The sequence below is a fragment of the Thalassophryne amazonica genome, chromosome 2 (genome assembly GCF_902500255.1).
Source record: "Thalassophryne amazonica chromosome 2, fThaAma1.1, whole genome shotgun sequence".
Lineage (NCBI taxonomy): Eukaryota > Metazoa > Chordata > Actinopteri > Batrachoidiformes > Batrachoididae > Thalassophryne > Thalassophryne amazonica.
In genome coordinates, this window is record NC_047104.1 from 159,207,026 (window position 1) to 159,220,592 (window position 13,567).

General features: G+C 42.4%; 1 protein-coding gene across 1 annotated transcript in view; it reads right to left on the reverse strand.

Annotated features, from left to right (window-relative positions):
- Positions 1-13,567, reverse strand: part of ddb1 (damage-specific DNA binding protein 1) — a 260,804-nt gene that overhangs the window by 74,872 nt on the left and 172,365 nt on the right. Inside the window, exon 19 of the mRNA XM_034160167.1 lies at positions 11,445-11,568. Within this exon, the coding sequence (XP_034016058.1) occupies positions 11,445-11,568 (124 nt within the window). The remainder of the gene's footprint in view (positions 1-11,444; positions 11,569-13,567) is intronic.

Consider the following 13,567-nt stretch of genomic DNA (forward strand, 5'->3'; position numbering starts at 1 on the left):
TTAAGGTGTGTGCTCCCCATGTTAAGGTGTGTGCTCCCCATGTTAAGGTGTGTGCTCCCAATGTTAAGGTGTGTGCTCCCAATGTTAAGGTGTGTGCTCCCCATGTTAAGGTGTGTGCTCCCAATGTTAAGGTGTGTGCCCCCCATGTTAAGGTGTGTGCCCCCAATGTTGAGGTGTGTGCTCCCCATGTTAAGGTGTGTGCTCCCCATGTTAAGGTGTGTGCTCCCAATGTTAAGGTGTGTGCTCCCAATGTTAAGGTGTGTGCTCCCAATGTTAAGGTGTGTGCTCCCCATGTTAAGGTGTGTGCTCCCAATGTTAAGGTGTGTGCCCCCCATGTTAAGGTGTGTGCTCCCCATGTTAAGGTGTGTGCTCCCCATGTTAAGGTGTGTGCTCCCCATGTTAAGGTGTGTGCTCCCAATGTTAAGGTGTGTGCTCCCCATGTTAAGGTGTGTGCTCCCAATGTTAAGGTGTGTGCCCCCCATGTTAAGGTGTGTGCCCCCAATGTTGAGGTGTGTGCTCCCCATGTTAAGGTGTGTGCTCCCCATGTTAAGGTGTGTGCTCCCAATGTTAAGGTGTGTGCTCCCCATGTTAAGGTGTGTGCTCCCAATGTTAAGGTGTGTGCCCCCCATGTTAAGGTGTGTGCCCCCAATGTTGAGGTGTGTGCTCCCCATGTTAAGGTGTGTGCCCCCAATGTTAAGGTGTGTGCCCCCCATGTTAAGGTGTGTGCTCCCCATGTTAAGGTGTGTGCCCCCCATGTTAAGGTGTGTGCCCCCCATGTTAAGGTGTGTGCCCCCAATGTTAAGGTGTGTGCTCCCAATGTTAAGGTGTGTGCTCCCAATGTTAAGGTGTGTGCCCCCAATGTTAAGGTGTGTGCCCCCAATGTTAAGGTGTGTGCCCCCAATGTTAAGGTGTGTGCCCCCAATGTTAAGGTGCGTGCCCACTACAGCAAAGGAGGGGAACGTGAACTGTGCCACAGGCTGCAGTTTGATCTGGGGGCTGCAGTCAATCAATCAATCAATTTTATTTATATAGCGCCAAATCACAACAAACAGTTGCCCCAAGGTGCTTTATATTGTAAGGCAAAAGCCATACAATAATTACAGAAAACCCCCAACGGTCAAAACGACCCCCTGTGAGCAAGCACTTAGCTACAGTGGGAAGGAAAAACTCCCTTTTAACAGGAAGAAACCTCCAGCAGAACCAGGCTCAGGGAGGGGCAGTCTTCTGCTGGGACTGGTTGGGGCTGAGGGAGAGAACCAGGAAAAAGACATGCTGTGGAGGGGAGCAGAGATCGATCACTAATGATTAAATGCAGAGTGGTGCATACAGAGCAAAAAGAGAAAGAAACACTGGAGTGAGAGAAAGAGAAAATTTAAACACACACATTTTATGAAACAGCTGGAAACACGACTGTGTGCACACAAGATACAAAGTACAACCCACATGTGATACATGTGTCGAGGTGAGCGCACGCGCGCGCACACACACACACAGACACACACACACACACACACACACACACACACACACACACATACACATACATACATACGCACTAAAGTGACAGATGTTATTGTTGTCTATTTATCTGCAGGGGTGGTGGCCAAGTGGTCAGTGCACTTGGTTTCAGTGCGGAATGCTCCTGGTTCTAAAACCACCTCTGCCACATTTCACCATGTAGTGTGGAGTTGATTCAGGAAGGACATCCGGTGTAAAACTTGTGCCAAATCAGCATGCAGATCCATTGTGGGGTCTGCTGTGGCGACCCCGAGTGAAAACAAGGGAGCAGCCGAAGAGTCTTACTATCTGGATAATAAACACAGAAATACATTTACTGACCACAGAATGGATTTTGTTTTGGTCAGAGATACATGCACAAGTTGAGAGAGAGAGTGAGAGAGACAGACAGACAGACACACAGACAGACACACAGACAGCTGTATGTGCTGCCAAATGTTTTTATCTTATATGAACAAATAAGGCAAATGAAACTACACTGTGGGACTGAATTATATGTGCTGTAGTGTATTTAAATGAACAGAAGATTTAATTAAGTCTCAAGTTTAATTAAACCTCCACCAGAAAATTTTGAAATATTACATGCAATTTGGCACCATTAGGTACAATTAATAACCTACATGAGAGCTATTTCTCAGTCCCATTTTCTTGCTCATTTTATGGCCCAGTCACACGGCACACTACACTTCCTGAACGAAGGGAAAAAGTAAAAAAAAGTCACAATTCGTTGAGAAAACGTGGATGAAAGAGCTTTTATCACCGAACAGTCTGTAAAGAAAGAACGCAAAAGGGACGAAAGAGGAACTTAACAAAACCGAAGCTCACGATCTCGACGCTTTAATGAAATGCACCTGGAGCCACAGATGGAGCAGTGTGTGTCTGTATCTCTGAGTTCCAGGACTCGGCGCTGGGACGGAGCTCATAGCACCTGAGTCCTGGAGAAACTGCAAACAGAATCTGTGGAGATCTGTGTGCACATCGGTGGACCACCTGCTCGGGTTCCTCGTCCAGAACAAAAGAGGGATCATCTCCATCATCATCAGAATCCACACTGTCTGTCGACACGCTGCGCGCTCCGTCTTCCTCCAATAAAAAAAAAAAAAAACTGCGCCGTGGTCACTGCTGTATCACACAGTATTATGTTCTAAGCCATATATATTGATTTACAACAGAAAACTGTCAAAAGGGAGAATAACTATAAATATAAGTGTAAAGATGATTGAATATATCAGAGCAGCAAATTAATCAGTGCATATGAACGTGCGCATTGACTCACATGTGCGGTTATTTCCACCAGCTGATCACTGATCCACAACGTGAATTCTATCTTCAGAACAGCTCTTTATATAATCATTTGAATTATCTACCTGTTGCCACAAGTACAGAAGGACTGGATTATCATTCCTACACTCATATTGTTATATTTAATACAAAATAATAAGCGCACGCAGCAGCTCCTGCTGCCGCTGATGCTGCATTCAAGCACCGTCGGAAATTACACAACTTTTTTTTGTTTCAAATTCAGCAGTTGCTTGTGGCAAAATAATTAATTATATCCACACAAAAGATTAATTCTGGCTTATGTAAGGTGCCTGAGCCCAGTGAAGCTGACCCCCCCACCAAGATAAAAAAAAAAATCCAAGCAAGCAGGCTGAGTTTGTCCTGTAATTTCTGATGGTACATGAAGCAGCAGCCTCAGCGCTCACAAACCGGCTTCTGCACTGTGTGAAAACGTTCAGCTGCTCCAACGAAGTCAAATTAAACAATAATGTTACAAAAACTACACAAATGATTAAAAAACGTCAAGAACGACAGCAAAACGAAACACAGACGAATTGAGGTTTTCCTTGCCCTTCGTTCAAATTTTTCAACAGTTTAAAAATCCTGACAAAGCGCCAGCTGCAGGAACGAAGCTGCGCGAAGGTTAAATGATGCCAACGAAAGTCAATGAAAGTCCAGATTTCTTGTTTCGTCAGGTCTTCGTTGCCCTTCGTTAAGTGCCGTGTGATTGGGCTAAGCACATTTTCCCATCTTGGCAAGACGACATGGATTAGAATACGGGGTCATTAATGTTTAATAAAACCACTTATTCCCGTTGGACTGTTACTGTTCTCTCTCTGCATTTATCTAAACATCTGACTTCAGCAATTTATGCTTTTAGAACAACTGACAGTGTCTTAAAATAAACTAAAATCAAATTTGATACAAGTAAAGTTGCACCTCCTGTTCATCACCAATATCATGTTTAATTCTCAGGAACACTGATTTGGGGTTTAATTTGATTTGATTAATTTATATAAATGGGAACGTCAGCATTTCTTTGATTCGGACAATTTACGTGTTGTGCAAAACATCACATAAACACTTTTCCCATCATTATCTGACTTCTACGAGCATGTTAAATATTTATCATATTTTAATTCACATTAATATTTCACATCCATGTAACAGAAGAACCCATAAAATGCAGATTTAGCAGGTTAACATATCATGTTTGCATGGAGACAGTTTGAAGTAAATTCATGCCAAACACAGATTTTGGTTTGTGTGAAATAACTTGAATAACGTCAACCAACAACGAATTCTGTCAAACACATGATAAAATCAAAGGAGTGTTAGCTTTTCAGAATAAAACAATGATTAAAAAAAAAGTCACGTCAGTGATTTGGTCCTTTTTGCTTGAACCAGACCATTTGAATTTATTCCTGATTAACTTTAGTCTCCCTGCAGCAGGACGTTTCCATCCATTTGTTTTGTAGTTTCAACGCGACGTGGAGTTCACAGTAAAATCTGTAACGGCGTCTTTCACTGGCTGTTGGGTGGACGAGCGGCTGCACGTTATATTCATCATTCACGCTCGGATCAGGACGTGAAAATGTGAGACTTAATGTCCACTGTGTCGTCTCATCAGAGATGTGTCCAAACTCCCATCACTGTTTAGTAAACTGTCTAGGATTGTTTGTTGCTGTGACGCCACTCTGAACTTCACACGGTTGTATACGCTTCTTTTATTTCTGTTTAGCACTCTTCTGGTTATTAATTGTATCTACTCTGAACGTTATGTAACAACAGTCCTGTTGTGAACCGCTAGCAGTTAGCATTTGCTAGCGGTTAGCGGAGTTAGATGTTACGGGCACTCCAGATGAGGTTAGTGTTGGGCCGGCTAGCGAGCCCATTAGCATCAGCTTAGAAACGCCAGCTGTGTAGGATGGCTAGGACTGTGGCTAGGCGGAGGAAGCCCCGTAGGGCTTGGTGCCCGGTTGTGGCACCCCGATCACACTCGCCAGTGCGAACTGTGAATCGGTTCTCCCCCTTGGATTTGCTTGATGTGAATTCTCTGATCCCACAAGTGACTTCCAGTCCTGTCTCCAGGCTGAAACACCGGACTTTAGTGATAGGGGATTCTATCACCCGCAAAGTGAGGTTACAGACGCCGGCTGACGTTAAATGTATTCCTGGGCTCCAGAGCTCCCGACATTGCATCTCATCTTAGGGTGCTGATGCTACAGAAGGGAAGACAGATGAAGGAACATGACATGAGATATAGTCACATAGTTATTCACGTTGGCACCAATGATATCAGGATGAAGCACTCAGAGGTCACAAAAATGGACATAGAGAGGACTTGTGACCTTGCCAGAAAGATGTGTCAGCATCGATTAATAGTCTCTGGTCCCCTCCCCCCCGGGGTACTGATGAGGCGTTTAGCAGGCTGAAATCATTAAATAGGTGGCTGGTGCAGTTTTGTAGACAGCAAGGCTTTAGCTTTATTGATAACAGGCCTTCGTTCTGGGGCCTCTATGGCTTGCTGATGCCGGACGGCTTCCACCCTACTGGGGAAGGCGCCGCCATCTTGTCTGCAAACATAGATAGAGCTCTACAGGGAGGGTAACATTAGGAATCTACAGCAGGCCACGGAGCAGGTGATTAGAGACCCTGCAAGGCTTATGACAAATATGGGTGTGGAATCCATTAGCTTAGCGGGGAATTTAGTGCAGAAAATCCACTATGGCGATAGTGCAGTTTATTTGCCAGGGAGGGAATTTCAACAAGTTGAGACTGTGGCCTGCTTCCGTAGTCGTGTCCATAAAAATCATAGGGGGACATGCTTTCCAAACTTAATATCCATTACTATATTGGATGATGTTGAAATTGAGGATGGCCCAGTGGTTGTTCCAGCAATAGCAAAGATTTCGTGTCTGCTACCTACAACGCGCGTGGAATGTCTCAAAACTAAACCTACTTCTAGGCATCTTATATATGCTACTCTGGAGCCACCCCTAAACCCAAACAGTTCAGCTGTCAGCCCCACTGAGGTCCTTTTAGTGGGTCTCATTAACATAAGATCACTGTCCTCAAAATCACTGTTGATCAATGATTTAATTATTGATCATTACTTAGATATGATTGGGCTATGTGAGACCTGGCTTAAACCTACAGCTGTCCTCCCCTTAAATGAGGCCTGCCCACTAGCATATACATTTAGTCACATCCCTCGTGATGCGAAGCAAGGTGGGGGTGTTGCTCTTATTTATAAATCTAGGTTTCGCTTATTAGCTGTTGGGGGTCACAAATATAACTCGTTTGAGCTTCTGATTCTCCGCTCTACTCAGGGTATTACACATTGCCAAGGTCAGAAGAATAAAAATCAGTCGTATTACTTTGTCAATGTATATAGGCCTCCTGGCCCATATTCTGAATGCTTAGATGAATTTGGTGCGTTCATCTCTAACTTGTCAACTAGTGCAGATAACACTCTGATCATTGGTGACTTTAACATTCATATAAATAAGCCTTTTGATCCCCTCTGCAAATCATTTATGGAAATTGTCGACGCATTAGGATTTCAGCAATGGATTCGGGGTTCGAGAAACATTAGTGGAAATACTCTGGATCTGGTTCTCACACGTTGTATTGCTGTCACGAATATTGACATCATGCCTCTTACAGTGGTCTCCGATCACTCACTTATTAAGTTTACAGTTTCGCTGCCGTGTTTAGTGGAACAACAACCTTATATATCATTACGGCGATGCATCAACTCCTCAACTAAGACTGAACTCGAAGCTAGACTGCCTGATGTCTTAGCTTCACATTTGACAAATACCCAGTCAGTAGACAGACTTGTGGAAAGTTTAAACTCAGCACTCAACATGATTTTACCACCTGTGTTAAAACCGCGCTCCCCCAAATCACAGTCACCTTGGTTCAATGATCATCTGTGTGACCTCAAGCATAAAGCAAGAGGTCTAGAACGGAAATGGTGTCGTTCAAAATTAGAAGTATTCCACCTTGCGTGGCGTGATGCTATCTTAGACTATAGGCATGCATTACTGGCTACAAAGTGGACCTACTACTCTGACTTGATCAACAAAAACAAGCATAACTCAAAGTTCTTGTCCGACACGGTGGCAACACTTATGCATGGACAACCACCTGTAGTTCACTCTCCTTTTACAGCACAAGAATTCCTGGATTACTTTGGGAAGAAAATAGAAGACATCAGGTTAAACATATCCCAGCATGCCTTAATCCAGCCACTACACCCTGCTACTGAGGTGGGCGCCACTACTGAGGTATTACCTAGATTTACAGAATTTGACTATCTCACTAGGCATGCTGACAAAACTCGTAACGTCAACAAAAAGCACAACCTGTTTATTTGATTCTATACCAACTAAACTGTTTAAGGACCTGTGGCCCACTCCTGGGGACGAATGTGCTGGAAATTATTAATCTTTCTTTAACTTCTGGATCTGTTCCTAAATGTTTCAAATCTGCAGAGATTAAACCATTACTTAAGAAACCTAATCTTGACCCTAGTGTATTGAAAAACTATATAGGCCGATATCAAATCTATCATTTTTTGGCCCAAGCAGAGGGTCACCCCTTTGAGTCTGGTCTGCTTGGGGTTTCTTCCTCAGAGGGAGTTTTTCCTTACCACTGTTGCTCTGGGGGTTGGTAAGGTTAGACTTTACCTGTGTGAAGTGCTTTGAGGCAACTCTGTTGTGATTTGGCGCTATATAAATGAAAATAAATTCAAAATGAATTGTCTAGTAAATCCTGTTTGGACCAGTGTTGACTAGAGCAGGAGCGCTGTTTGGGGCCCTCAGTCCTTTTGATCCTTTATCCAAGATCGGGACTGTTGGTGGATTGTCCTGAGGTGTCACAAATTCAGCCAGGGAGTGTGTGAGGAGTTTGGCTCCGTCTGTAGTTTTTTTTGTTTGTTTGTTTGTTTTTTTTTTGGGGGGGGGGGGGGGGGGCAGGTAACACACCTCCTGGAGAGACTCTTTGAAAGATAGTGATTTTTCATACAAGGACAGACATTTGTTTCAGTGCCGTGAACGCAGTAGCATGTCAAGTGCTACACACTGGTGAGGTCAGGTACACGTCACTTCTGGCAAAGTGGCGAATCAGAAGGCAAGAATTCATACTCCTGCGACTGGCCGTTCGGTGAAAACATGCTCAGGCCGTCTGCTGTTCCATGGAAAGCAGATGGTTTGGTTTTGACTCTAACAGCCAGCTGACAGCTGTTACTGCGTGGAACCATGAGATTTATACACCAAGCTGACCTGACATGAACCACTGTACATTAAATCTGACCCCTTTGAAAAGTGACCACTGTATTTGTATTGAGTTTGGCAATGAATTCACCTACCAAAAACGGCCACCAGAGGGTGATGGGGTACTGCCCAACCAAGAGTGCTTTAACTGAGAAAGTGGCGTCAACTCAGAACATGGCGCCATTTTGGTTTCAACTGCACTGAACTACTGAATAGACCTTTAATGTTTTCAACATTTTTTTTTAAAATCATTTAACCAAATACAGCAACACATCCAGGTACAGGTGCTATCAAAATAAACGTACAAATAGTTAAACTATCAAATTTACATACACTTACAATTTATAATGATTATTTAATTAACTTAAACCCTGATTTATGCAGCTGCAGCTCTGTAACTCCGTGTCATACAGTGACGTGTGTGACAGTTTTACAGTTCTGTCTCTGGATTATTCTTTATTGTGGACTAATTTGACCCTCAACAAGCTTTTCTTTCTACAATCATCACCTCCAAATCAAAGGTAAACGGAACATTTTCCTCTTTTATCGACTTTGTGCTTATCAGCGTGTGCACACTGTAAAAACTATTCTAATATGATGGCAGACGAAGGCATGAAGGCAGCAAAGTGTCAAATCACAGCCTTTTGTGTCTGATTTAACTGGTGCACATCAGGCTGCAGGTCAGAGTCTGAACACAGAGTGGAAAAAATAAACAGTCGGACTTTTAATCACAGAAATGACTCCGGTCCCACATGTGAGGGGTTTAACTGAAATAAATTGCGATCAGACGGGACATTTTATCCGATGTCAGCGAAAAATCCGTTGTACAAAATCCATTATATACAGTGTTTATTATATGGAAAATGACACAAAAACTTTGGGAGTTTTTTGTTTTGTGACTGTGAATATCTGGTTTATACGATGACGGTTAAGTTGAGTTTTACTGGACATGGGACTGAACAATAAATTTACCTCTCAAAACTTTGATGACGATGTCGTTTCCATCCCACACGCTGACTTTATTTTCACAAATATTTCTTCGGTTGGGATTTGAAGGGAATCTGTACATCTTGAAGCCCTTGTTGTGTTTATTTGTGCATCGAAACGCACAACAACCCGACATTTACAGCAAATAAATAAATAAAATATCTGGATTTACATGCAGACAGATTAACAACCAACGCTATTTTTGCCCAAAGATGGCACCAGGTTGTCACGCCCCCCCGCCCTGACTCGTCATGTCGTCACTAGCCCAACTTTGAGAATTGTTTTTGTTTTTTTTTGTTTCTCCTCTGGAGATTTAATTCTATCCACCTTTACAAAATCTCACGCAGCTTCCACAAGTTTTGTGTCAAACCACATTTCATACAAATTTTATTTACTAAATTGTGAATGTTGCCAGCTGATCACTGAAATCAAACTGTGTGTCTGTCAGTGGTGGGCACAGATAACCAAAAAATTAACTTCGATAACAATTCTAGTAATATTAAAAGTAACAACAGACCCAAACAATGAGACCACACTTTTAGTCTTTGAACATTCTGCCAATAATGAAAACATTATCTTCGATAATTATCTGTTATCGGATTATCGGAAGTGTGCCCACCACTGGTGTCTGTACAGCCTCATAGATCATCAGTCTGACTGTTTTTTTTTTCTTCAAATTTGTAAGACATTGTTATGCAATAACCAAATGATGAATTGATAAAGGTATTTCTTTCTATGTGTGAACGTTTTCTGGATTTGTGAGGGATGCCAGTGTGGAGGCGTTGTGGCCTTTCAGCCACTGCAGACGAGTGTCCTACAAGTCAGACATCCCAGCAGCCATGTCTGACTTGAGATTTGGGCTGACATCTACTTTTTCACATGCACAGTAAGTGACACGCAGCAAAACCATACAGAAAAATGCTCTGGTGGTAGCTGTATTCACAACATACCAGCAAGCGTACAAAATTAACAGCTTTTACTGTAGTTTGTGTCTCTGGGGAAGAAGTCACAGACATGACAATCAGAAACAGAAATGTTTTTAACCATTTCTGTGATTGAAAATGTCAAGTGACTGCTGAGGTTACAAGTTCATTTTCTGGTCTTCACACGTCTAACAGCTCCTCAATGAAAGTCATACAGAGGTCAGAGGTCAGTGACTAGGGATGAGAACTGAGAACCGGCTCCATTTGAGGACAGACTCCAGATTTTTCAATCCATCAGAATTGTTTGCTTTGGACTTTAAAAGTCCTTCATGTCAATGCCGCCATGTTTTTCTGACAGTTCGATGTTCGATGATGCGTCATGACGTCAGACCTGTTGTCACGATTCTGTTCATTGTATCTTGCAACACGGAAAACAACTGCGTTGAAGCAGAAAACCTGTGTAGAACTACAATTTGTCACACAGAAAATGAATCAGGAACCAATAACGAACCAAACTGATAATCAGAGTTGATAACGGCTTTGATATTGATAAAATATAACCAATTCCCATTCCAATATGTGACCCACAGGATTTGGAATATAAAGATAAACTAAAGAAGGAAAAGCTATTGATATTAATATATTCAACTCGACGTGTGCACTCACAGAGGGGCTGTCGGCTGACCAAAGGGAAAGACCAGCTACATCCACGACAATAACTGGATTTTTTTTTTTTTAACTAACAGGCGTGGTGAAGGAAAATTTGAAGTACAAACTGGGCTTCAGAATTTAAATGACGACTTGTACAAAGCACACGCTCATTTTTTCAGTTACTATGCTGCACCGCTGCATCAAGCTATTTTACAGTTTTAATTTAAAGTTGAGTTCTGAAATGATTAAACAGTCGAGACCATGCCACACATTTGAACAGCTTTTGTCACCATCTAGTGGGTGCTGTGAGCATTTCAAGGCATCAGTACATTTCCTATCTCAAACCCAACATCCAGTTTAAAAAAAAGGCATTTATAAATGTGAGAAATGCATGATTTTTTTTTTTGATTTTTTTTTTAGCAGGCAGAGCTTTGATTTCCCTGTATTAATGAATAAAATTTAGATTTTGAGAGTTTTATGGATCTTGAGTTTTGGGCCACAGAAGGTTTTGTTGGGCAGATGGACTGCAATTTGTCTTGAAGAGCACAACTTACATTTGTAAGAAAAATGAGACCATCAGTAATCTTAACGTTCTTATTGTGTGTACTCAAAAGTGTCGCTCCAGATAGAAACATGTAAGATCCTGAAGAATGGGGGTTGGTGGCTGAAACACAGAGCAGGCAGTACACAGCCTTTTCCACTAGTGGCTATTTTCCAAGGCCATCACATTAGTTTACCAGCACAAGTCTCACATGAAAGCATCAGCACGATTAGAACAGAAATGTATAAGTGGCTATCTCACCTTCAAATGTATGCTGATCGACAACAAGAAGACTGTGAACTTCTACCTCCTCACCGAAGGAGGTCTCGTGGGGACAGGTGCTACTCGGGAAGAGCTTGCTGGAACTCACGCTGCTGGAGAGAGCCTGGAAGTTTGCAGATTATAAGACAGAGCGAGAGAAGAACTGAGAACAGAGACAAGATGGAGGGAAGTGCTTCCAACACAATAGAAATGTGTCGTTTTCTGTTCAGCAGCACAGTTGGAACCATCTGTAGCAGTAGCTGTGCTGCATCCAAATCTGCTAAATGGGAAATCTGCAAACTATGGCCATCACTTGAGACACGCCAAGTCTCTGTTTTGTCTGCAGAAAGTTGTTTGCAGCAGCAATAAATTAAAACACAAATAAGGTGCAGGCTTGGTCCCTTGGGCGAGCAAGTTAAGCAGCACCAACATCTGCTGCGTTTTCAAACTCTGGAATAAGGACTTTTTGATAAACTCTCAAAGTTAACATTTCACAAAAGCTGGTGCTGCTTTGTAAATTAAACTTCATTTTCAGTTCTCACTGACAAGTAAAACAGAACGTTACTGAAAGCAATTTAAACAGCATTTAAACACAGCTGGAGGAAGCAGATGAAGTGGCTCCTGAATCTTCTGGTCTAAGTTCCAGGACTCGTGTGTCTCCAACAGTCAGTGCACCTGGATTTAAATTAATGTGGTGTGTGACTGTGTCACCAAAGACAAAAATACATTATGAGGTTTGAGTCTGTACATTGTTTTGGATGATACTGGATTCAAATGTAGGGGAGGTGATGGTCTAGTGGTTAAGGCGTTGGGTTTGACACCAGAAGATGCTTGGTTCAAATCCCAGCCTGACCGGAAAATCACTAAGGGTCCTTGGGGAAGGTCTTTAATCCCCTAGTTGCTCCCGGTGTGTAGTGAGCACCTTGTATGGCAGCACCATCACATCGGGGTGAATGTGAGGCATTATTGTAAAGCACTTTGAGCATCTGATGCAGATGGAAAAGCGCTATATAAATGCAGTCCATTTACCATTTTAGTTCCACCTGTTCTCTGAGTGGGGAGTAAGCAAACGTACGAAACTCCAACTCCCAAGAAACTCCAGTAATGGACCACATGTCCATCTGCAAAGAGAGGATTGTGTTTGGGAAACTAAGGTTCCTCTTTTCATAGTTATGACTAATGACACAAACGTGTGTGTATATGCACATATTGGTGATCTGCGGTCAGAGCTGGATATACGTCGTAATGTCGAACATCACCTGAGGTGAAAGTCAGAAAAGCTTATGCACACAGCAAACCCATCTTATTTAAGGGCCTTTCACACTGCACACGATGATTCTGCTGCATCCGTTTTTTACAAAAGTGGATGCAGCAAAAACGTGTCTGGACACGCAGAGTGGGCGCAGATTTCTACATCACTATCTGGCTATTCGAGCGTCTTGTGAACAACACCAACAATCGCCATGATGGATTCTTGCCAGGAAAAAGCGAAACGGTTTGCGAGTCATAGCCATAAGATTAAGAGCAAAAACAGCAGAAGAATGAGTGATGGACATCGCCCTGCTGGCAGGTGCTTTTGCCAATGACTGTGTGGAGTGAGACCGGGCGGAGCTGAAGTGGCAGGGCTGGCCAGAGACCCACAGACCCATTCAGAGAGAGAAACAGCAGCCAGTGTGATCGAACAGACACTCAATTTGGAATTCTTCACTTTTGGATATATATACACACACCCGTTTGAGCAAAGGAGCTTCTGCAAATGTGTCAAAGGTGACAGAGTAATCTGAAAATAAAACATGACGTTAGTGCACCACTGAATGCTGAAGTTTTATCGGCTAACATTAGCTTAGCCTTTAGCTGCATAATCAATCTCTCAGTTGAGCTGAGTGAATGTTTTATATTTGTAAATTGTTTGATTCATTTTTATTTTTTAAAAATAAAGCTACACAATAGTTTTTTTTAATTGTTTCTGCTCTGTACAACAGCAAACTCAACTTTAAATAACTTAGAGTTATTTAAATAGTTTTATCTATCTAGTTATGGTATAAGTTATGGTTTTAATTTACAGACAAAGATTTCTAAAGAATCTTTTTTGTACTTAAAGCTGTTTCACATGTAAGAAATGC